The sequence below is a fragment of the Drosophila miranda genome, chromosome XL (genome assembly GCF_003369915.1).
Source record: "Drosophila miranda strain MSH22 chromosome XL, D.miranda_PacBio2.1, whole genome shotgun sequence".
Lineage (NCBI taxonomy): Eukaryota > Metazoa > Arthropoda > Insecta > Diptera > Drosophilidae > Drosophila > Drosophila miranda.
The window spans coordinates 17,697,353-17,722,755 of NC_046673.1; the positions used below are offsets into that span (position 1 = coordinate 17,697,353).

At 43.4% G+C, this 25,403-nt stretch overlaps 2 protein-coding genes across 8 annotated transcripts; one reads left to right on the forward strand and one right to left on the reverse strand.

The window, feature by feature from the left end:
• Positions 1–661: 661 nt before the first annotated feature.
• On the reverse strand, positions 662–25,167 carry LOC108159971 (ecotropic viral integration site 5 ortholog). 7 transcript variants are annotated; one of them, XM_017293665.2, is made up of 9 exons: positions 24,922–25,167; positions 10,037–10,490; positions 8,423–9,458; positions 8,229–8,343; positions 7,983–8,039; positions 6,460–7,127; positions 6,273–6,390; positions 6,110–6,208; positions 662–3,605 (listed from the first exon to the last, which is right to left on the reverse strand). In XM_017293665.2, exons 2-9 carry the CDS (start codon positions 10,287–10,289, stop codon positions 3,468–3,470), a joined length of 2,484 nt encoding a protein of 827 aa, XP_017149154.1. In that variant the 5' UTR covers positions 10,290–10,490; positions 24,922–25,167; the 3' UTR covers positions 662–3,467. The 7 variants fall into 7 exon arrangements, with proteins under 7 accessions (XP_017149154.1, XP_033248521.1, XP_017149147.1 ...); XM_033392630.1 differs by having other exon boundaries at positions 7,983–8,000; positions 24,516–25,167; XM_017293658.2 differs by having other exon boundaries at positions 24,516–25,167.
• On the forward strand, positions 14,528–17,247 carry LOC108159991 (sphingosine kinase 2). Its single transcript, XM_017293706.2, has one exon. It carries the CDS (start codon positions 15,143–15,145, stop codon positions 17,174–17,176), a length of 2,034 nt encoding a protein of 677 aa, XP_017149195.1. The 5' UTR covers positions 14,528–15,142; the 3' UTR covers positions 17,177–17,247.
• Positions 25,168–25,403: the final 236 nt, after the last annotated feature.

Here is a 25,403-nt window from a genome sequence, read left to right on the forward strand (position 1 = left end):
CCCAAGATAAAGATGGCTCATTGTAATACTCATTTGCATGGACTGTCTATAGATCTTTAGGGAGTATCTGGAAGCCTTCAACTTATCCCTTCCTTTAGAATTTGTTGGCACTTCTACCCTGAAAGCAAGAGTATTCCATGCCTCTAATATTTCGTGGGGATCTTTCATTCAGGGCTCGACAGAACGTGCGACAGATGTACACCCCAGACGGTGCTATACAGTATATAGTAGATTAAACTGAAGTTCAGTGTGAGGTTCATTGGCTGCTCTGTTTGCTGAACGACAGCCAGTAGTAGCCCCCCACAAGTCCCCACCGATAAGCAACAACATTGCATCATCAAATTTCATTACAGCCTTTGGGTTTTTTTTTTTTTTTGCTTCTCATTTTTATTTATTTAATACTAAAAGTTATAACTTTGATTTCGCTTTGTATTACTGATTTACTCTCGTCTTGATTTTTGTGTGCTTGAGTTCAATATTTTCTGTTTCGGTTTCGGTTTCGGTTTCAGTTTCAGTTTCTATTTCTGTTTGCATTTCCCACCGTGTTGTGTCGTCACATCTCATGCTCTTCTATCGTTTATATTGATATAGTTATTGGTTGTATATATATAATGTGTATAACACTATTTTTTGCTGTATTTTGTATACTACTTTGTTACCATTTTGTGACTTGTGTGAACTTTACCGAGTTTTTCTCTGATGATGATCAACAATGTGTGAAAATAATCGTAATTGTAATACTTAATTGCAAATCAAACTAAACATTGAAGGTACTGCCGACCATATGCCTTTGCTTTGCCTTACTTAATGGAAGCAGTAACTGATTTATTTGCCTTTAATACAATATATATGTATATGCATGTACTATATGCTAATTAATTGCATTCAAAGGAGCTGGTAGGGTCAACAAATCGTCTCGTCTCGTCCAGAAGTCATTGGCCAGTGTCCCAGTCAGTAGAATTGATAAACTGCAAAGTCTTAAAGCATTTATCAAATCAAACAGCAGACAGACGACATCCAGACAGGCAGAGGGGATTGGGGATTGGGCCAGCGAAAAATGTGTACAAATGAAATCCAATCAAGGGTTCAATAACTCCCCGGGGCTATGAGTCACAGTTAAGTGTGGGTCAATTGTTTGATTAGCAATTCGCACCCCAGCATTTAACCCATTGACCAGGCTATCTGTTTCTCTGTATTGTGTGTGTGTGGTCAATCAGTTAACGCCAGCCTCGAGCCTCCAGCCAAGTCTAGACTTTGGACAAACTGTGAATAGATGATGTGCGCTGTCAAACAAATCCAATTGCAAGTCAGTCCATATATGTGTGTATATAGAAACTATCATAGATATAATTTGTGCCATCGCTTGCCATAACATAAATACACAATTAATTCTAGGTTGCGCCTGGCCTGGGCGTGTCGCAGAAATATACAAAAAATACAATCAAAATTTAATACATATTTTATAAGAACAAAAAATTCTAATAGTTCAGCAAAAGTCGGGAACGAAAACACTACATGCCTACAGCATTACAATATGGTAGTCGTACTTAAATGATTATAGTATTACATATAACAAAGTTTTGTGACACGTTTTGCGACACATACATCTAGCGAATATTTAGCGATTGTATTTCACTTATCCGTAGTATGTATGTATGTTTGTCATGCAGGGCAAATGCAATCCTAAATGGAATTATACAAAATTAAGTGTATCTCCCTCGTATAAGTAACAAACCTAAACACTGATAAAAATAGTTCGAACAAAATTGGAAACAAAAAGAACTTAAATATTGCACATGGATAATATAACACTCAACCTGAAATATTTGTGTGCGAGCAATCGCCTGTCGATCGATTCATTATTTAAAAAATAATCATTAATTGATAGCTGGTTTATCGCGCTTATGTTTGTAATCGGTTATTGATAGCTAGTCTATCGAGTAATCGCTAGTTGTCTTTGCTCGTTTATTGAGAGCTGTTTTATCGAGTCCCATTGCTTATGAAATCAAATGTTGACAAAATAATCGGCTAATCGTCTCATCTTCGACTAGTTGTTTTTATATAATAGATGAATGGAGTATTCACTTATTCATAAATTGTTTTTATCGATTAATAATGGTCTTAAGGGATTGCTTGCCGTTTCTCGATTAACCATCTGCCAATCAATCTCCTCTTCGATTGCTCGCTCTTGTCGCCTATCGATTAATATCTCTCATCGATTACTCGATTCCTGCATTGCACAAGCTGCCAAATGGGTTTTACATCGGTTTAAGTGTAACAAGGAACCATATCTATAATGTTGGCTAACGCGAATGTCAACTAAATATCGTAAGAATATCGCAAGAGTTTTATATATCGTAATTGTTATCGTAATATCGTTCTTGGGGGTATTGTTGGTGCGAAAGTTGTTGACTTGGGGAATTGGGATTGTGCGCCACCTCTCACCGTGGTTCTTTCACATTTTCTGTGTTTGAGTTTTGTTTTTTTTTTCACTATTTTGAATAGTTTCTGGTTTTGTTTTTCTTCTTGCATTTGATTCTGCATTTGGCAACGCTTGTTTTTGTGTCTTTCGCACTTGGTTGTATTTTAGTTGTAGTTGTTTGTTTAAGATTTAGATATTAGATTTACATAGGGGATCCTACTACAAATTCACTATAGACATATCGTAAATATCGTTCGTTCTAAATTGATGAAATCATAATACACACAAATGATATTTGTGGAATTCTGTAATGACAATTTGAGTAAACATTTTAAAAAATCTTGATGTTGCCTTAAAACGCAATCTACATTCGCTTAAAACTTACATTAAAAGTGTAGGGTTTTAATTTATATTTAGGAATGGGGGAGGATTACATAAAAATGCTCTGCTAGTATATCTAGAGGATACTCCCTCTCGTTTTTTCTGGGATCAATGTACAAAAGTGTTAATATATAAATCGTTTTTGATTGGGATTTTCAATAAATAAATATGAGAGTGTGTGTGTTTGTGTTTGGGGATAATAAAACATAACAGCAATAGAATTTAAAATACAAAAAAAATATTACAAATAATCATAATATGGGTATTCTTATGATTATAAAATTTAAACGAATATTATACATAAATAATATTTGTGGTTTTGATTGCAACTACTTTTGATGTTACTCTTCCATCATACTGTAATCTTAACCAATATCTCCACTTTCTTCTTCCCGATGCCCGATTCTGCTCCTTCCGCTTCTGCTTTCTGATCACAGGCATGTGTATAGCATATATAAATATTGTTTTATATATTGTAGATCGGCTTGTGCTTCGCTCTCTTCCTCTTCCTCTCCTCTCTCTCTCTGTCTCTCTCTCTCTCAACACATATAGCAGTAAATGTATATGGCTTTGAGAGAAGTGTATCCTGTACTGCCCCTGATATTTCCTTCCCTTCTTGTGGCTGATGATGTGAATGTTGTCGTGTGGCTGATTTGTTTTTTGGTTATGTCGACAGCTCCGTGCTACCACGCCGCACCATATTGAGTTCGCTGAAGTCCATCTCTGTCGATTCAATCGATTGGATCGATGCACTACGCAGCTTTGTGCTCGGAAATTTGCCGCGACTCTTCACCGCCGTCAACTGTTTGGAGATCGAAAAGAATTCATCAGTTCAAAGATCATTAAAAAGAGTATAATTTATAGAAAAACAACGATATAATTATAGAAGCTATCATTTCTATAGAAAGAGCACTTGGATTTTGAATACCTTTGCAGGGGCTATAATGCATTTCAAGCATTCTAATAATTATTGTTGGAACTGCTCAGATTTCTTGGAATAAATCAATCTTTAGCGATTACCCTGTGATCATTTAAAGATAATCTCTAAGTCTCTTTTGTCTTAAAACCAAAAGCAACTTGAAAAGAATGTGTAAACCCCACGTTGCTCATTTATTCCTAATTTTTTTTCAAATATTCTTCAAGAATTCAAGAATGAAATACATTATTTCTGTGTCTTCTGTGTTTTTTTGTTCATTTTCGTTTTATTCCTAATGGAACTATATAGAGATTATAGACTGTATTTCCCAATGGAGTTGTTCTTTCTTTCTATTATGTTGTATGTGCATATCATTTTCTTTCATACTTTTGGTATTCTATATCTCCCCATCAATTTATTGGATCGCTCAGTTTAAGAGCTTGTCAAATAATTTGAAATAAAGTCTGCAAATGGTATTCAAAAATCGAGCTATTCCTTCTTATTTTCTATGTCTTTTGCATGCAAATAATAATTCTGATTGATTTAGATCTTAAGATAAACAAAGATCGTTCTATTTATATACTATTTTCGTGCTTAAAATACTTATTTTAGTTTATTAATTACTATTTAGGTCAGATAAGAGCAGGCATGCAGGCGTGCAGAATAGCAATATTTATATAGCAAAATGTTTTGCATCAAATAAATCACTCCCAACAAAGTGAGCGTCAAGGTACGGTACGAGTAGATGAATATGTTGATCGGTTCAAGTATGGATTCCAAAGCTGCTTTTAAATGTATGACAAGGTAATAAACAACATCATTGTGTCAAAACATCATATCAAACTGTCAGAACAGTGTGTCAAGACAAAGATTAGAATGCGTCACTACGGGTATAAATATACAGACAAACATATGTGCATGTGCTTAAATAAACAAGCAAAAAAAAACAAAAGTTGATTTCACTGAGAAACAAGTGGAAATCAATTGCATTCTAAAGATAGAAGTACTTCTAAATCAATTCTAAAAACATATCTGATCTACGACGAATGCGAAAGAAAAAGGTTCAGGTCTACGCTTAAGAAAAAGGTTCATGTCAAAGCTAAATGCAATGGTTCGGGTCTAAGCTTTGGCAAAAGCTTCCATTTAGCAAGAGAGAGCTAGAGAGAGAGAGAGAGAGGAATGATGGGAATGGAATCACGTTTCATGCTCATGCAAATATGCTAGGAAGCTAGGAATAGAAGTAGAGCATGCAACATGCAACTGTGGCGCATATGGGATCTATAGAGGGGATACGATGCTACAGATAGTACGTATACGCCATGCCTAAAATATTATCAGCAGTTTTTCATAAAGACCTGTCGTATCTTGCTGACTTTTTGGAATTTAGCTTTTGTCGGGTGTTGCATGGTAATTGAGTTTGGGATTAGTTTTACTTATGGGTTTGATGTATCTTTTTTCGGTTTATGTTTTTGTTTTCCTTTTTTTTCGTTTCGGTTTTTAGCTTCTTCGTTTCGTTTCATTTCGTTTTCATTTTGTTTTTTTGTTTTGTTTTGTTTGGGGGTTACAAATTTAGTTTAGCTTATCCATTTCCACGGCTCAGTGTCGGGGCTGGTTATTGGCGTGGGAAACTATAAGTAAACCGACGACAATGAACAATATTTTTTATTGTTTCGTTTTGAACAGAACAAGATTCAATGGGGAACAACAAGAGAGATAATCATTTCACAGCACACAAACGTAGATCAAATGGGTATACAAAAAACAAAGAGAAACAAGAGAAATTGAAACAAAAGAAAAGGAAGGCAAATAAAAATGAGCTTGAAGAGAGAGAGGGTGTGTGCTCTGCTCCTCACAAGATTTTGATCTAGTTTGGTAGAGCTTTAAGCTCTTTTAAGCCTGCTAGAGCGTGGATCCACAACATTTATGGGTGTAAATTATAGCGGAAGGGAGTGAGTGGCTTTCAAGAGTAGCTTGATCGAGCTTGAAAGAGCTTTTTGATCCTTCATCAAGGTTCTAAGAGCTTTCTGTGACTTTTTCTTGGCGTGATTAAAGTTTTCTTAAGCCCTGATCCTTGATCAAGATTCTAAGAGCTCTCTGTTCTTCGATGAAGCCTTCTTAAGCCCTCTGCAGTGAAGGCACACAACGCAAATAAAGCTGGAAAGTGTGTGCTCCTAAAACTCCTTTTCTTATTCCAGAAAGAACACACAGGTGCACAGAGAAGCACTGGTTTGGTTACAGGTGACAAGAAATGAGCCAACGAAAGAGCACAAAAACTCATAACAAAATAAAAAGATCAACAGTGAATGGGCATTGGGTGGGGGTTGGTTAAGGGTTAGCTGTTAGCTGTTAGCATTTTGCAGGGGGAGGAGGAGGCTTCTCCACTCTCTTACCTCCGCCTTCATGTCGGCCAGCCTGTCCTGCAGGTCGCGCACCTTATCCGATTCATCCAAATTGGCACGCAGTTCGCCCTCGGCCAGCATCTCCGAGTTCTGGTTGAGAGTACAAAAAGAGAGAGTTCAGAGAGGAGAAGGACAGAGAGCACACAGCCTTTACCTTGGTCTCCAGTCGGGATATTTCCTGTTTCAGTTCGGCCACCGTTTGGCTCTGTTCCGTGAATTTGATCTTCACGTTCATCAGTTCGTCCTTCATACGAGATTCCAGATCCGAATATCTGTAGGGGCAAGCGAAATGTTTGTACACTCTGCACTGTGTGGATCTGTGGATCTATCTGTGCCCTCACCTGTGCTGCTGTTCGCGCGCCTTGTTGGCCATGTCCTTCTCCCGAGTAACGGCCATCTCGAGCTCTTCCTTGAGCTTCTTTTGCTCTTCGTCCTGGCGCCGCAGCTGGTTTGTAGACACCTGCACTTGGGTCTCCAGCTCCATGACCTTGAGGCGCAGCTCCTTCAGCTCGGTGAGGGTCTCCATCTCCCGTATCCGAGTCGTCATCAGCTCCTCCTCGAGCTTCTGCGTTAGCTCGCTGGACTTGGAGCCCTCAAAGAAGTTGGTCAACAGCTTCTTGGGCGTCGAGTCCAGCGCTTGGGTGTTCCGCTCGCTCTCGCTGCGCTGATTCTCGGCCAGCTGGCGCTGCCACTGAGAGCTGAGCTCCTGAACCCGCTGCTTGAGATCCTTGAGGGAGAGCGAGGCCTCCGCCTCGCGCAGCTTGCTGGCAATCAGCTCGTCCTGCAGATGCGCCACCGAATTGTCCGGCGTTGTCTCGCGCAGCGTCTTCTTGTCCTCCTCCAGCTCCTCGACCTTTGACTTTAGATTCCTGATCTGGTCCTCGCTCTCGGCCAGACCCTGACGCACCTTCACCAGCTCCTCCAGCAGACAGGAGACCATCTCGTCGCGCTGCTTCAGTGCCTCTTCCTTCATGCACAGCTCATCGATCGACGACTGCCGAGAGTTGTTCTAAATTTCATGGGAGACTCAATCATTAAACTCTATTCATCTATGATTGATCGTTTGGTTTTGTCTTTGTTAGGGCATGCGGTGACAGGTGTTTGGTTATGATACAAATGATACTCCGACTATGGCTTCTACAGTTACAGCTACAACTACAAATGATACACGGGAGTTCTAAAGATACAGATACTTATGATTATTTATGTTTGAACGTACGCGTAAGTACCCCACGTACCCCGGGTTCGCTTAGTTCTTACAGAAAGTACATTAAGGATCAAAGATCCAGAGAGGGACCATGCCTTAGGCACCAAATATTTCTTTATTTAGAGCCACACAAGTCCCTGAAGAAGGTGGCTTTGTCAGTGGCTCGAAAAAAACGTTTTAGCTGGGGTTTTCTATCATGTTTACAGTGTATTTTCCTCTGTTCCGTGTCATCTGTTTGTCTCCTTCTTTTGGTTGTCCGTTATTCTTGTGCTTTGCCCATTCTGTTGCTGTCAAACAGCGTTTATTGAGAGACTCGCTCAGAGAGGATTGTAATAGAATCTTGCTCGAATGTTAATATAACAGAATAGACACTAGAAGCGTATCTTTAGAGCTTGCTTTTCGTGCACACTGCGACCATTTGCAGCTTCATTTTGTCATTCATCGGACAGCACGGACAATCATTGCTTAAAGAACCTTCAAGGGATCACAAGACTATAGAGTATAAAAGTATATGCCTATAACTAATGAAAATACACAAAAAAGCATGCACAACAGATTTATCGGGAATGGAATTCATTTGGTTTTGGAGGCAGGCAGGCATTGGGTAAGGCATTAACTACAAGACAATGTTTATTCCCTTTTTTTGGAGTTACTTACGCTGTCGATGGATACATTCTGTATGTTTTTTTGCATTTGGGGTGTGCATAGTTTTTGCTTTTGATTTGATTAAAGCGAACATTTTGTGTGTGAAGCACCACAACCATAAAGGAAATCAAATAAAATGGAAAAGAACACAGAAGTACAGATTAGCAACATATTCCGTTTTAGTTACAGGTTTCAATCGAGAAGAGTGAGAGGTAGAGGCGGAAGACAGGCGATGGCAGGGCGGGCGACTGTACTTACATTCTCCTGCAGCCGAAGACTGAGACCACGAACCTCTTCGTTGGCATTCTCCAGCTGGTGCGAGACCTCCAGATAGGAGCGTCTCAGCTGCATCAGTTCCGTTTGAATGGCATAGCTAGGGGGGAGAAATAAGGGGAAAACGATTATAAAGGAGATGATCTCTCTCTCTCTCCGTCTCTCTGGCAATCCCTCACCTTGTTTCCTCCTCTTCGGCACGTGAGACCTGACCCCGCACCAGGCGATCGGCCAGCTCTGCACTCTCAGCCTCAAGCAAATCATTGCGCTGCTTCAGCAGACAGTTCTCGCGACGCAATCGCCGCAGTTCGACCATCTCCTCCTGCTCTTTCTTCTTCAGGTCCTGATACTCCTTCTCCATCTTCTTCATGCGCTTTGTGTTCAGCTTCTGGGCGTACGCGAGATTGAAGAAACCCTCCGGGTCGGCCTCCACACGGCCGGGCAGCTCCTTCTGGAAGAACTTGAGCATGGCCTCCATGTCCAGGCAGAGGAGCGTCTCCTTGCCGGTGAGGAGGAGGGCCAGGGCCACCTTGAAGATGAACTCCATGCCCTCGCTGAGGAAGACGTCCATGATGCGGCAGCTGAGGTTCACGTTCAGCGTGGTCGTGTAGAGGGTGAGGAACCAACTGGAGGCGTACATCGTTGTCTGGAAGCCCTGCTGCTGGAAGTGTATGTGCATGTCGGGTATCTGCTCCTGGACGAGATTCTCCAGCTGGTACATGCACAGGCCTAGCTCGGACATCGACGGCTTGAACATGTGCCGCATGCGATGCTGTTGCATGATCTGCACGAGCACCGCGAACGCCTCCTCCTCGGGCATCTGCATCAGCAGCAGGCCGACTATGAAGCCGGAGCCCTGGCAGTAGCCCACCTCGCGATCGTGCAGCGAGTAGGCCTTGATCACATTGAACAGTGCCTCCTGGCCGGGCCCGTCCTTCTCCTTAAAGAAGTCCACCTCGGGATAGGTGCGTGCAATGTCGCGGCGTATCACCTTCTCGCAGGCACTCGTCGCCTTGATGTACTCCGCGTACTGCTTCTTGTCCGCCTCCGACGCCGTGCTCAGCTGTTGCCACACGATCGCCCGGAAATGGTGCGGTATGCCGCGGCGCACCAGCTCGCGCACGCACGGATTCTTGCGCTTCAGCGCCCCATCCCAGTCGTTCAGAATGGTGGCCCACGTTGTCCAGATGTCCTCCTCGGCCACAGAATTGCCGCCTGCCAATAACGAAACGGGTTAGGGGGCGGGGGGGGCACACATTTAATTAGTTCTGAGTTATCATGGGGGGCGGGGGGTTCTGGGTTATCATACGTCGAATTTGAGATAATTTTTGCATTAAATGGAATGCCATTTGGAATTGATTCACGGCCTGGAAAGCCCAGGTTCCAGATCTAATGGAAAGCACTCTTCTCTTCTAATGCGCACGTCTACCTCCCGGGCGAGAGCCGGCAATTGTGGGAGCTAGCTCTTGTCTTAGCCTTTTCCGATAATTTTATAACTAAATGAAACCCAACTACGATAACGATTACCGAACGATTGAAGCTATTCGGAAATGGCAAAGCCCTTAGAATAATCGATTTATGGGAAAATGGAGCTCTTCCTTTTTCGATAATTTGATAACTAAATGAAAGACGATTACGATTGCCATCGGTTGCGGAATGGGGATGGGGATAGGATCGGAGGAGGAGGAGAAGGAGCGATACGATCTACTGCAAGAACTTCTTTAGCAGATTCCCATAAGCGAAAGGACACAAGCTAGGGGACCACATTCGGAGGGGATGGAACAAATACTTACTCGACGTGAGGCTTATCTGACTCGTGTCCGAGTTCTTGCGACTGTGCGTGGAGTGCAAAGAATTGAGGGACTTGGCATCGCTCTCGATCAGCTTGTTGGCTGCCTCCAGCTTGGCCAGCAGATCCATTTCCGAGGTGGGCAGACTCTCATCGGCTGTGGGCGGTGGTAGGGTGCTGCTGTTGGGAGTGCCCTTCACATCCATCTTCGTTTGGCTCTCCGGTGTTGAGGCAGTTGTCGTGGCGGTCAGGGTCATAGCGGCGCTGACGGCAACAACGAGCTGCTCGCAGAGGAGTCAAGGCTGGGACTGGAGCGACAGACAGATAGATCTCTGATCGTGTGCGATCTTTCAGTTGATCCCGAGATTCCCGATCCTTTGGCCTAACAGCAACGACACATGATGCTCAATTTCCTCTGTTTGGCGATGCGCTACGTCTCTGGTCGACGTCTCTCTCAACTGCAATTGACATTAATGGAAACATTTCATTAGTTAAAAGAACTAGCCAGACTAAAATCTAAAATAAACAGAGTCTCGCAGTCTTTGGAAGAGAGAGAGAGGGAGAGTACTCGTGTTCCCAGTGTGGATTCCCCAGCAGCCCGACTGTGTTATGTGTTCTCTATGTTGTGTTCTTCCACCTTTTGTTTATATTTCCAGGCGCCCTACAAAACTAAGAAGGATAGCCCGGGGGAGGGGGTTGGGGCAAAACAATGGAAAAAGCTGTTGGGGCTTTTTGTTGATTGCCAAAGCCGTGCTGGCAGATCGCTGGGTATTATGGGGTATATTCTTTTTTTTGGAAAATCCTTATACTCGTACTCCTTAGAGTAGAAGAGTAAAAGAAAAGAGTGTATAAGAGTCGAGAGGCAAAAAGCTCCATTGTTCGCTTTTAAACACAATTCGCAGAGAGAAAGAGAAGGCGTCAAAGCCCCGTATAAGAGTTACAAAAGTTCCTTCTTCTTCGCACTTTCCAACTCTATTTTTTCAAATAGCAATAAGTGTTTATTATACTATTCTTTTCTATACTAATCTTTGCTCTCTCCCTACTACCGTTTTTGGATACATGGGAGTTCCTTCTTTGCTGTTCCCTTCTCTCCTTGTCCTCAAGAACGACACAACAAAGTAGCGCGGAAAAGCACAGGAAATGTACCGTTTCGAAACGTTATCAAAGTGCTCTACTTCTCCACTGCTTGTCTCTCTCCCAGAAAACAATGCCTCACCTCGCAACACCTGCCGCCAAGAACAGTTATCAATAGCGCCAAAGAGAGAGAGGGAGAGAGAGAGAGAGGGAGAGAGAGAGAGAGCCAGAAGGTGTTTTGCTTTTATTAGATTGGTAAACACACTCGTTTGTTCTTTGCTCTCTTCATTCTTTTCTTTAACTTTGTTTTTCTTTTCTTTTTTTTCTTTCTTTTTTTTCTTTCTTTTTTTTCTTTCTTTTTTTCTTGTTTCTTCTTTTGCTTCCTTTTCTTTGTTTTACTGCGTCTTCTCCGAATTCGCTCAATCAAAGATCGAACCAAAGGAGAGAGAGTGAGAGACAGAGAGAGAGAGATAAAGAGAGCGCCGTTATTATCGCATGGATGATAACCGAAAGTTTTTTTTTTTATAGACTTTTGTTCTTTTTTTTGTGTTTTTTGTGATCGATTAATCCGACATTCCTCATTAGAAGAAGTTGTTTTATAGATTGATTATATATTTCCTTTTGCTTGGATTTCACTTTGGTTTCTGGTTTAGATTTGAGACTTGTTTTTTTTTTATGGGTTTCGGGGTTTAAAGATCGATTGGATTACTCTGATAAACTGCTTTCATTGGCCAAAGCACTGCTTGAATTGCCACCCGCGTAGCAAAACCGAAAGGCACTGCCGCAAAACGTGCGAATCGAATCATTCGAATCCACAGCTGGTGCACACTTCGATCTACTAGGTAGGTTTGAGTGCCGTAGCCACTCTTTGAAGTAAGAACCAAAGTGGTAATTACTATAAGTACAGAATTGTGTAGAAGCCTTTGCTATTCATTACCGAAAGAGAGAGGAGAGGCTGTCCATCTATCTCTCTTGTTGGAGGGCTTTTCATCTAATGGGACTCCCTCTTTCCCCATACCTCTTCAACCCCTTATGCGTACCCCTACTCTGGGCTCCCTTTTCAGTTTTCTTTTTTGTTTTCAATGCAATTGAAAAGTATGGTATAGTATATCATCATATACATACATATGTAGGTCAGGAGACGATAGACAGAGACAGAGTGGAAAAGAGCCGGGGTCTGGTCTTTATCGGTCTGTGCAGTCGGTGCAATAACCACTTAAGTGCTGCCACGGGGCCCCTCCTCCTTGTTATCCATCAAAGGCCACATGTTCGCCACAGTTCCCGGTGAGGGAGGGGTGTCTATGGTCTATCTAGGGAGGTCTCTGGACATTAATTGGCCATGGGGCCACGTGAGTGACTCATTGAGGTGGTGCTTTCCTCCCTCTCGTTGGTGGGTGAATCAACCTCCCATTCCAGATACGAGCTCCAGCGTACGCTCTACGTTCATTTGGAGGAGAAGAACGCAGCAAATTAACCCGTCAAGCAGTGGATTTACAGGCTAAAGACCCGTCAAGCAGTAGCTTAAGCTAGATCGCTTATTGTTTCGAATCAACGACTGGACTATATTTATTATCTATCTGCTTTTTGCTTTTTGCAGCTGTGGGGCCTCGAAGCCACCCCCCACACAATTGCCTTATGGCAGCGAAAAATAAAAAATAAAAATAAAAAAAACTGTCCCCACCAGCAATTTCCAAGCAATTGAACAATCTCTGTTATTTTTTCAGCTCTGATATCAACAGACGCGCGCAATTAAAAAAAAAAAATAAAAAAAGAACAAAAATAATCAAACAACAAAAATATTAAACAAAAAACTGCTTACTGTATACCTGGCAAAAAAAAAAAATATTTCCAGAGGATTTATTTGCTTTAGGTTTCGCAAAATCCCTTATACCGCAAAAAACAAACAAATAAAACAAAAAATGGAAATGCTTGCGTGTGTGTGTGTGTGTGTGTGTGTGTGTGTGTGTGACTGAGTCACGTTGATGATCCATGGATAAACGTTAGATAAGATCTGGGAGTCTAGGGTTCAACGTGACGTATACGCAACATGTGTCGCAACATGTTGATACCCCCGCCAGCCGCTTCGCATTTCGTTTTGATTGATTAACCCCTTCCACCAATAAGAGAGAACGAGACGGAAGGAGAGTGAGAACAAATTATGAATGAAAGGCAACGAAAATTGCATAAAGAGAGCACCACAGCATCGAGAGACAAAGAGGCAAAGCGGCGGAGGCGGCAGAGAGAGAGCAGTAGAGTGGGAAAGCTCACACATGCGGCCAAAGCCATGCCCAAGCCCAAACCCAAGCCTTACTCTCGCTCTCTCGCATTCAAAGTCAAAGGCAAATTGCAGCTTAAATGTGCAAGAAGGACAGCCATACACACACACAAACACACACACACACAGTCAGACCTGTCTGCAGCGTAGACAGTGGCCAAAGCTTGTATGACACTGGATTGCCTGGGCAATTGAATGAGCTGTATTTACACTGATCTAATTTTCTGAGAATTTTCTCAGCTACGGGCTTCTAATAGATATTTTTAATAATTCAAACCAGACCAATAATTTCATATCGACACTTTTTTACGAAAAGATCGTGAGTGGTATTCTTTTATGAAAAATTGAACTAAAATCTTTAATACATTTTAAATATTATAGCATATTTATATTTATTATGTTATTTGTATATTTATTATGTTATTTTTATATTTATTATATTATTTGTATATTTATTATATTAATAATATTTTTTTATATTTATTATATTATTTTTATATTTATTATTTCTCGCTTGCCATCGGTAGTTTTTTTTTTTTTTTTTGTTACTGAAACTCAAACCAGTGTCATACCGACTTTAGGTTTTGCTTCGATGCATTTCTCTGACTGTTTGCACACTTAAAGCTTCAATTTTGGCCTTTGACTTTGACTAAGTGTGCGTGTGTGTGCGAGTGGTGTCATACAGGCTGGGGTAAGTAATGGGGAGAGAGGAAAAATGTAACAGCAACAGAGTGACAGTTAACACTCTATCTCTCTGGCAGTGTCCCCCATCCATACAGAGGCTAGACATAGAGTGGGAGCGAGAGAGAGAGAGAGAGACAAATATTTTTCGTGCGCCCTGTTTTTGGTTGTTGTTATTTATCGAATGCACGCACGGACGCCCAGTCAGCCCGACAGCTGTTTTTAAGTAACAAATAAAATAAAACAAAAATAAATGAGCGAACAGAAGATAAAGACGTACTAATATCTCCATCGATACGATACGTGTTGATTAGATTTCGACACGACACTAAAACAACAACAAATAAAGCGCCCAAGATTGCGCCAGTGTGTGTGTGTGTGTGTGTGTACGTGTGTGTGTGTATGTGTGTGAAAGCAACAGCAACAGCAACCGATGTGCAAATCGTAAAAATCTCCATTAAAAATAAGGTTAGTGTTCACCCTCGCCCACGGGTCGACTTCAGTACGAAAAGCGCGCAGGAAGCGATCGGTACGGAACGGCACGGAACGGTGCGAAGCGACAAAACGACAAAAAAAAAAGTAACGCACACAAACACGAAAGAGCGTAAGCTCCGACGGGCATGAGATCGCATGCAGACAACACAATTATTATTATTAAATTTAATAGAAAACACCTACACATTAATATAATAACGTAAATAATAGCACAAAAAAAAACACAAAAAAAAACACAAAATAAACATATACCAAACGGGTTTCAAACGCTCTCTTCGGCTCCCTGCTGGCCAGCCTGCTGCCCTGGCTCTCTTTTCACCGATCTTCATTTTGCGCCATCCACTATTACGGTTTGTTCGTGTTTGGTGTTGCTTTAGTTGTTTTTTTTTTTGTGTGTTAAAGACAAAGACAAGGTCAGAAAAAAAACTCCACTCGAAAAGAGAAGGGGATTTACAACGGTGCACAAAGTGCAGAAACAGCGAGAGGGAGAGTGGGAGAGAGGCAAACTTCAGCGAGAGAGAGAGAGAGTGGAGTCATAGACAATCTTCAGAGAGCCAGCGAGCGGGAGAGCGAGAGAGCCTGCCCATGACAGCCACAACGGAAGCCGTGGCCGCCACCACACCCGTCCAGGAGCACCTCGACGGCAAGAGCATGCCGTCCCTGCCCACCACACCCACATCGGCCTCGTCGGAGACGAGCCAGGCCTTGAGCGAGATCTTCTTCGTGGAGAGCAGCCGTCGCAAGCACAGCATCAAGATCCAGGTGAAGCTCTGTCCGGAGGGCGTGTACCTGCGGCGGGAGACCGACCAGGATGATCACATCAACGAGCAGCTGATACGCATCGACGACATCATTGGCTCCCGGTTTGGTCCGCGCCTGAAGAAGCGACCACGTGGCGGCCTCAATTCGTGCAAGAATCCCAGCAGGGATGCGTCGCAAGGGCAGGAACAGCAGCCGGATCGGGACAACAGCGCCTACCTCTACATCTATGCGTATCTGAAGAAGGAGAAGCCTCTGCGCCGCGTACAGACGCTGCGCATCCTGCGCTTTCGCTCGAGCAACGACTATGCGGAGAATCTGCAGACGGCAGAGCTCTGGCATCGCACCATACGGGAACACAAGCAGCGCAACAGCACCACCATCGACATCAGCGGCTCCGTTTTGGGCGCGGGAGCGGGCGCGGGCGCTGTCAAACACCTGTTGATCCTGCTCAATCCGAAATCGGGCTCGGGCAAGGGTAGAGAGCTCTTCCAGAAGCAGGTGGCCCCGCTGCTGACCGAGGCGGAGGTCCAGTATGACCTTCAGATCACAACGCATCCCCACTATGCCCAGGAGTTTGTGCGCACCCGTAAGGATCTGCTGGAGCGCTACTCGGGCATTGTGGTGGCCTCCGGCGACGGGCTCTTCTACGAGGTCCTCAACGGTCTGATGGAGCGCATGGATTGGCGTCGCGCCTGCCGCAACCTGCCGCTCGGCATCATACCCTGCGGCAGCGGCAACGGCCTGGCCAAGAGCGTGGCCCATCACTGCAATGAGCCGTACGAACCGAAGCCCATCCTTCATGCCACGCTCACATGCATTGCTGGCAGGAGCACGCCCATGGATGTGGTCCGTGTGGAGCTGTCCTCCAGGGACAAGCACTATGTGATGTACTCGTTCTTGTCCGTGGGCTGGGGCCTCATTGCCGACATTGACATCGAGAGCGAGCGTCTGCGGTCGATTGGCGCCCAACGGTTCACGCTGTGGGCCATCAAGCGGCTCATCTCGCTGAGGTCCTATAAGGGCAAGGTCTTCTATCTGCCCTACCCAAAGGAGGAGGAGGAGCAGCAGGAGCAGCAGGAGACTGCTGCCGCTGCCCCCCAGGGGAAGGAAACTCCACGGCAGCTGCCAGTGGAGGAGCAGGCGCCACCAAGCAGGCCCATCTCATTGCCGCTGAACGTCAACGGCGATGTCAGCGAGGAGGGCGAGTTCAGAGATCTGGCGGAGGACCTCAACGAGGAGTCCGAGACGGACCCGGACCAGTTTGCCGATGCCCTGTCCATGGATCGTTCCATCTTTCGCCAGCACGCCGACAGCTGGCACTCGGCCATGTCCCGCCGGACCGCCTACTATTCGGTGGGGGGCCAGAGCATCCGATCGAATCGCAGCCGGATGAGCGTCTCCCAGAGGATTGAGGCGGCCAATGCAGAGTTTGCGGAGCTAGTGCCCTCGGGCACAATACCGGGACTGCAGCTTCCGTTGCCCGCCGCCGACGGATGGTGCTGCGAGGAGGGGGAGTTCGTGATGGTGCATGCCGCCTACACGACGCACCTGTCCTCCGACTGCTACTTTGCGCCCGAGTCGCGGCTAAACGATGGCATCATCTATCTGGTGATCATCCGCAGCGGCGTGGGCCGCCACCAGATGCTCAACTTTCTGCTGAGCATGAACACGGGCACCCATTTGCCGCCCGGCGGCGATGATCCCTTCATTCGGGTGGTGCCCGTCAAGGCGTTCCGTATCGAGCCGAGTGCCAGCGATGGCATCTTGGTGGTCGATGGCGAGCGTGTCGATTACGGGCCCATACAGGCGGAGGTGCTGCCAGGACTGATCAATGTGATGACCACCAATGGACAGTGAGGATGTATCGGAAAGCGATAACGATAGCGATAGCGATATATCGATCAAGTGATCAGAGCTATGGGACATTACAGATCAGATAAAAAGAGAACAGTACTATAAGCATTTGTCGATAGTTGCCTACGTTCGATAGCCATTAATCGATCATCAAATGGATATGATATATTTACGTAAATTTAATCGATAACTACCGAATTTCCGATAACCGAAATTGTATGCAAAATTGCAATTATTCGATCAAAAACAATTTTAAATGTATTATTAAGAATCGATAAGCAATCGATAAATTATGATAAATTATCGGTTTAATCGATAACTAATCGATACTAAAATCGATCAACCATAACCGACGAAATTTATGTATACGATATTCAGCTTTAAATCGATAAACTTACGATTTAGCTAAGACACATTCAACAGATCGATGTAATCGATAACCGAATGTACAACCCTAGTCTAGGATTAAAATTTGAATATTTGTTTGCCTAATGGACTGTCCCCCGCATTCGATACACAAAAATTCATGACATTAATCGATAGCTAAATCTAATTTTAAAAAAATATGACGTAGGTATGGATAGAGGGATAAATATTTATATATATTCTTTGATAATCGATTTTATATGGGATAAACACTAAACACTATTCGATACCTGTCTTCAGAGCTACTAGATCCGCACAAAGATCCACCCAGAAAGGGAACAAACACTTAAAGAATCGATTAAGTATTTTTTTTTTTTTTTTTGCCAATTGTTAATTATTTTAAGACTTAGAATCAATAAAGATAGCGGGAACAGAAGAACAAAACCAAAAACCAAAATCAAAAAATACATAATGTGAATTTTGTTGCCTTGGAAACGATATGTCGCACGCTTCTCATCCGGTTGCATGGCGATCTTTATCGATATGAGTGCCCCTGGGGCACGTAATCGGTCCGATGTTCAAGTGGCAGAGGTGGGCCATTAAAATGCAAACGTAGACGACCAGATATGCCAAAAGGGATTACCGAAAGCACGCCCAATCTTTATTAATATATAAAAAATAATAAAAAACACCACCAAGCAGTGAAAGCTCTGTCCCGCTTAGAGCTTTCACTGTATCTCTGGGAATCGACATATCATATCAGAAATTATCTCTGACAGGTACTTAAGCAATTCCTGGAATGACAGTGCAAACGTTGGGTGGGTTGTAACACCGATAGAATCTTCAATGGAAATAGAAGCGGGTCACTCTCTACAAAATGTACTCCCCAGAGTGTTGCCTTCAAAGAGGTCTACAATATCAAGGGTGCTGACCATCGATTGATAATATTAATCACCTTATCAAAAACTCATGTACCTACGGAATACACTCGGAAAAAGAGTTAAAAAATGGTTGCAACGTTTTCGGGGCATACTTTTAGGCAACAGTGTTTCGTTCTAGCGTTCGATCGGCGAAACAACTATCTTCATCTGTAGGGATTCAACGGCATTGTGTCTCGTCATTTGGAATGATGGAATGGAACAAAATATCGGCAGGCAAAGCAGTGTGTTGTAGCAACAGAACTCACGGAATAAGCAGTGCGTCCCATCACCGGTTAGAAAGACCGTTATTGACGTCACTGTCTGCCTTCTCTTCGATGAGAGCACCCAATGCCTAATAGGCTCTTTTGTTTCGTCATTCGAGTGTACAGAGAGAGAGAGAGAGACAGAGCGGACATGTCATTCGAGCAAGTGCTGTTTCATGGCGATAATTGTGCGACAGTCACAAATCAAACGAAATCAATGATTGCCAGCCATAAAAGAAATGTGAGAGTGAGTGTGTGGGATTTTGTGGGATGGCAGGAAGCTCAACCTCTCTCGAAACCTTATTCAAAGAGAACCAGTGTTGCACAAGACCGAGAAGGAGCTTAAATTTGATTTGACGAAAGACAAAGCCTTCAAGCATTAAATAGTGTCGTCTCTTTCATTTCGATCTTCAAGAAAAGGTCGCAAATTGGAAATACTTGAACAATGAAAAGAGTTTCCTTTTGTTTAACCATTTAAATGATAGACCATTACGATGGTGGACCCTCTTCATGCACCCATGAGCTTGCCCCCGTTTTTGTTTTTGTTTTTGTTTTTTATTGGGTGCAACGTTTGCTGTTTGCGCCACTTGTCTTCTCTGCGAAAAACACTTGAGCAAACCCCTCCATGTGTATTCAGACTATGGAAGTGCACACTCGTGCAGATATTTATGCACTATTTCCAGTCTAATTCATTCATAAAAAGTTCTCCTTCTTCGGCCACTTGCCGCGCACGCCACACTTAATGTGTGGCTCGGCTCTCTGTCAGTGGATGGACGGCTGCCACAGGGGGAGACCGAAGCCCCCACTCAAGGCTTGAGTACACACATTCGTAGGAGGCACACGCCCACAGCTGCGGGTCATTCGAAACGTTTTCTTCGAGACACAAGTGGGAGAGAAGGAGAGAGAGAGGGAAAGGTAACCACTACGGGGAGGTTGTTTTCACTAATCCAAAGAATTCAAGGCCCCTTGGAATGTATGCCACTAACTCCTCGTCATGCACACGACATGTATGCGACTGGCATGTATTTTGTTCTCAGGCTTCTCAGGCATGGACTCGCTTCTGTGCCACGTTTGTCGCAGAATACATCTCAAAGCAATGACGCAATAAAGTTCTCTCTCTCTCTTTTTTTTTTAGTTTGTTGATAACAACAAAAAACATCATTTTATGACCGCAACTGTATCTACAAGTGTGTATATATTTATATCTTTGTGTACCGCAAAATACTTGTTTTATTCCTCCAGTGTGTGCGTCGGTGACAACCGTTAGCGGCGCACCGCTCTGCGCCCACAGACGAAAGACTTTTCTGTGCACTCATTTTGGTACTCATTCGTTTGTGGGGTATTTACGATCCATTCAGGCGTTTGGCATCGATCGGGGCATATATGGAAACGAAACGGAAGGCAATGAATGGTAATGGAACGGTATGGCATTGTGGAACAGAAAGGTTGCTGTGCTCTGTGTTCTTTTCCCACTCTCAATTGCACTCTGCTCTCTCTCTCTCTCCCTCTCTCTCTCTCTGAAGTTCTGAATCGCTATACTCTCTGCATATAGGGCATCAATTGCTTCGGCCTCACACTGGCACCTCCATCCGTCCCGTCCATCGCTGCTCTGCTGCCAAGATATGCCGATTAGTCAGAAACCTGATGGTGAATATTTTACGCTAACATTTGGTCCTCTGCCTGCCCCTCCCTCTCTCTTTAGACGCTGTTTTTACTCTTTTTTTTTTTTTTAACCAAATGAATAATACATTGGATGACCCACCTGCCAGCGGTGGGGCAGCATTTGGGGGGGAAGTTCAGTTGTTTTATTGCTAATTTTAAGCGCTCAGTGCATTCACGAGGCGCATTTTGAGGTTTGAGTCAGTGTTTGGTACAGTCCCGGCGGCATTTGCTAAATCTCAAGTCTTGATATTCCCCAAAAGTGATATCACTGTGTCACTGTCCTTTGCCTCTCATTTCCAGTCCCTTGCCTGTGTGGGGTTTTTGTCCCCAATGTAATTTAAGCTTCAATCATCAAAAATGTATGAATGCCACGCCCACACACACACACACACAGACACAGCCACAGCGACAGACAGCCAAGCCCTGGGCCAAACACTCTCATTAACCCAATTTGAATTGTTTACCCACTGGGGAGGAACAAACATTCCACTACACCGCCCTCCACCCACCACCCACCACCCACTGCATTGGGGACGAGCCCTTGGCAAAGGCTTTGACGTCAGCCAAGCATTCGATTACGGTGGAGCTTTGCATAAAACGAACAAGTACACAGAAAACGAAGAACTTTACGATGGAAATGTTCCACTTGTTCCACTTGTTCCACCTGTTCCGCAGGGTTGATACGCTAAAGGGAAACTTTTCGCCTTAAATGGCATACAAAAATAATGGGAAATAATTAGTCTTCGTAAATCAAAATTATGACTATTTTTAGATGGAACTTTCACTGTATTTAAATTGTCTTTCTTTTTGTAATTGCTCTACAAGAGCCCCGAAGAGGGGCCCCACAAATGAGCCATATCATAGTGCAGGGGAATATCGTAGAACAATAAATCCTAAAAACAAAACAAAAACAAAACTCAAGTGGACAGGGACCCCGCGCCGATAGCAGGCCGCCAAATAATGAACCAGAAGCGGCAACGTCGACTGGGGAGGAAAGTTGCGATAAGAGTATCGTCTCGGAGGCGGAACAGAGGCAATGAATGAATCAAACAATCAGAAAGAGAGGGAGAACAAGTGCAAGATTGGGCCGATCAAGAGAGAGAGGGAACAAGTGCAAGAGTGGGAGAGTGGCACAAGCAGGAGAGGAGTAGCGGGACAGCGGAAGAGGGCCGAACCTCTGAACCTGGATAAATAATGAAAGAATCCCCATTACGGAAAATAGAAAAACTTAATCTTTAATTCGAATTTTGTTGGGGGGAAAGCAGATACACCGAAATAAAAATACCTATCTCACGTACAATCATACGAATACAGTCGGAAATACTCCAAAAAACAGTAACCGATAATGAAAATCACTAATCAGACGATTGTTCGAAAGATTTGACCAGATATCTCCAGAGAATTTAACAGCTCCCTGGCAAAGGCATCCTCTCTCTCTCTCTATCTCTGAGGCAATACGATATTTGAGGGGCGGTACAAACCAATTACAAAATGTAAAAAACAAACAGAAAAATGATATTATGAAAGACTAGCCCCCCTCCCACAAAGCACCCCTCCCCGGCGACCAGCCACTGCCGTTTGCCGTTCGCTGTTGCCTTTTCCGTTGCTATTCCCACAGTAACATAATTATATACAAAAAAAAAAAATATACTACTGCTGTCTGCGATTGCTCTCATTGTTGTTTCTTTTTTTGTCTGGGAGCTACAATACGATACAGGGCAGTCGACAAGTGCTTTTTGCTCTCAGCGCAATATTTGAGGCGTTTTATATTTCCCCACAGACAATGGAAAACAGAAACCGAAAACTGAAAACTAAACTGAAACGTAGCTGCAGTTCCGATCATTCCAGCCATTGCTAAATATTTATTGTAAGAACTGTAGCTGTAGATGATATACCGACTAGAAGATACCACTTTATCATGAAAAAAATAAAAGAAAATAACTTACAAATATCCGAGAAATATTATTTAAATTTTAACCAAACAAAAAAAAAGTATTTCTTCAGCCGCTTCTATTTTTCTTTCAAATTCGGTTTTTAGAATTTTATTGGATATTTATATATTGTTATATTAATGTAGACAATTTCAACTAATTTAATACAATTTTTCACTAATGAAATTTTGGAAAAATACAAAGAAAAATAAAAGTATTATATTTCCTACTATTTTTCCCATGACTGTGGAGAGACCTCTCCTTTTCCCTTTACCCGTCACATAACTCTCCGCAAAAACAGCATACCCCTGGTATTTTCGTACCTACAGGCGGCAACAACAATCGAAAGCTTGAGCCAAAAAGAAAGAAACTCGAAAGCAGCACAGCAACAGGGCTGAAACCGTTAATTCATTTGGCTTCGAAATTCGAATCTCGAAATACAGCAAATGCCAGCACGTACACACACACACACACACACACACACATACGAACGACTGTGACTGGGAGATTGGCATAGATATTGAAGTGGAGTTGAAATTGTTGTTGTTGCTGGATCTTCGAATATTTGCAGCAGGTAAATCTCACAATAATGGATGCTGGCAGAGAGCAGGCCTGAAGAAGTGGTAGAGCGCGACCGATCACCCTTTGTTGTTTCTCTGTCTCTTTTCTTCTTATGTTTGTTACTTATTTTTGTTTTACATAACGGTATTTTTGTGCCAGAGAGAGAGAGGCTGCGCAATCGCATGAGACAGCAGGACTGAAGCTACTGATAATTTTCCCATTTACACTCATTTAATTTTCGTTAAATTTACTTTTCAGGCACAAAAAACGTTGGTAAATATCTCTCAAGTGCAAATCATTTTTGACACATTTTTTTTTTGGCGGCTTTACGACGAAGGTCAAAAAGCGCTTCAAAAGGCAACATGTGGCACGGCACGAGCACGGGCACGGGCACAATAACAACAGTTGATCGTAAAACAATCGCAAAATGCGAAACAAAACTATGAAAAATATGATGATAAAACAATGCAAATAAACAAAAGTCGGTCAAATATGGCAGAAACACTTGAACAGATTGTACTAGATAAAATAATTGAAAATCGCAAAACGTTTGAAAACCCAGAAAAATATGTTGCTTTTTTGTTTTTTGGCAAGGGACAAGAGAATAAAATGCTTGAAGGCTGTTTGTCCCGCTTCAACCTTCCTTCCAGAAGATGATGACAGACGACAGATGGCAACACCCACCCACGCACACACGCCCACAGAGGAGACAGGGGACAGGGACATCCGACCCGCCCGCACTATCAAGCAGATTTATGATCATTATTAACTTGATGACTTTCTGCCTGCTCCATGTGTTCCACACAATGATTTTAATGATTGTGATTTAAATAGAGGACAGAAATGAAGAACAAAAACATTTGAATAAAGCGCAGGCACGCACACACATACATTGACACTCGTATTTAGATAGGGCAAGGTGGCAGCACTGCGTTTCGTTGTGGTGCGGCGGAGCGACGGTGCGTGCAAGGTGGCAACGCGCAGGCGCAAAGCAAGGTAAAACGGGAGAGAACTTTAGAGCGAGACGGCAGACCAAGCGGTTGTGGGTGGTGGTGGATGGTGGATGGGTGATTGGAAAGCAAGACAAGGTTATAACAGCAAAAGCAACAGAGAGCAGCTGATATGCTGGAAGCGCATGGGAGCAATAGAGACAGTCGACCAGGCAGAGGAGAGTGGGGTGGAGGGAGAACAAGGGCAGGGCTACAATTTGTTTTTGTTGTTGGTGGTGGTGAAGCTGCAAATGGCGGAATGGCGAAATGACTGATGATGATGATAAACGCAAGCGAGCAGGCGTAATTAATTACATTAATGCGCGAAAATATACATATGTATGAAGAAAATATAACAACTTTATGTGCGTCCGTGCGTGTGTTGTGTGTGCCCGTTGGAGAAATGGCCAACAATACCGTTCGGTTTGTTCGCTAATTTGTACAACAACAAAAAACACACACACACATACGAAACGCCAGACAAGAGAGAAAAGAAGAAGTTGAGAAAAACCATAAAAGACAGCGAAAGAAAGTTTCTTTTTCGAAGATAATAATGGAGATGCAATGCACTGGGGCGGCGGCATACACGTACACACGTCCGCAAAGATATGAATATTTGAATCTGTAAAAGAACTGTATGCTTAGCTCACCTTTCCTACTCGCTTCCCCTCTTTTTTTTGCCTATTTCCACTAATGTGAATGATTGAGGGATGAGGCGGATGGAGGAGGGTGGTTGCCTGGTCTTCTTTTGTTGTTATCGCTGTCACATTCGCGCCGTGCACAACCAGCAAGCAGCAGCAGCAACAAATTTAGGAATAGGAAACGCAGCCTGCAAGTGCCATGTGGGAATCGGCAGACGAATTAACTCCAGACTATAGATACCTCTCCCATTAAGGTGGTTTTTGCTCTTGTTTCACACACAAAATTTAGACGAAAACCAAAACCGACACGGAGGGCCGAACTTTTTTTATAGCTGTAAACGTCACTCTGTTTCTCCTCCTCACACTAACACGCAAACACACGTACACACAGCCAAACAGACAGACACGCACACACCTCTTTCACTCTCCCACGGGCTGCTGCTTCTTTTTGTTTATCTGTTTCTGGGACGTTTTGGGATCACTTTTCAGTTGAATTGCACTCGAAAAAAAGTAAACATTATGCAGTTTTCATTCAACGACTATTCAGTTATTCGTTTAGCTGTACACGACCACGACAATATGACAATCCAACTAGACTCTGTCTATTTTTCCAACAGCGACCCGTTCCCCGTTCCAGGCGTAGCAAAAATCTGTTTGGGCGCTGCCAGGGCTGCCATATCGGTGGAGTTTCCCTGTGTGAAATTATTTTAAAAACGTTTTATTAAGGAAATATTCAATGAGGGACTCAAATGGTTGGGACTTATTTGTGACATTATGGAGAACAATGTATTATGATCATGTGTCAAAAATTCTAACCAAAATTGGACCAAGTGGCAGCCCCATCAGCTGCTTGTAAACAAATTCAATTAAATTAAATCTATAGGTAAAAGAGCGTAG

What these genes read in the sequence shown, in the direction of transcription:
- LOC108159971 (XM_017293665.2), bottom strand. Translation starts at nt 10,289, where the DNA reads ATGACCCTGACCGCCACGACAACTGCCTCAACACCGGAGAGCCAAACG. An exon ending in GCGCGCGAACAGCAGCACAG is followed by an intron (nt 6,391 to 6,459) that starts GTGAGGGCACAG and finishes TTGCCCCTACAG; the next exon opens with ATATTCGGATCTGGAATCTC. An exon ending in TGGCCGACATGAAGGCGGAG is followed by an intron (nt 3,606 to 6,109) that starts GTAAGAGAGTGG and finishes ATCTCCAAACAG; the next exon opens with TTGACGGCGGTGAAGAGTCG.
- LOC108159991 (XM_017293706.2), top strand. Translation starts at nt 15,143, where the DNA reads ATGACAGCCACAACGGAAGCCGTGGCCGCCACCACACCCGTCCAGGAG.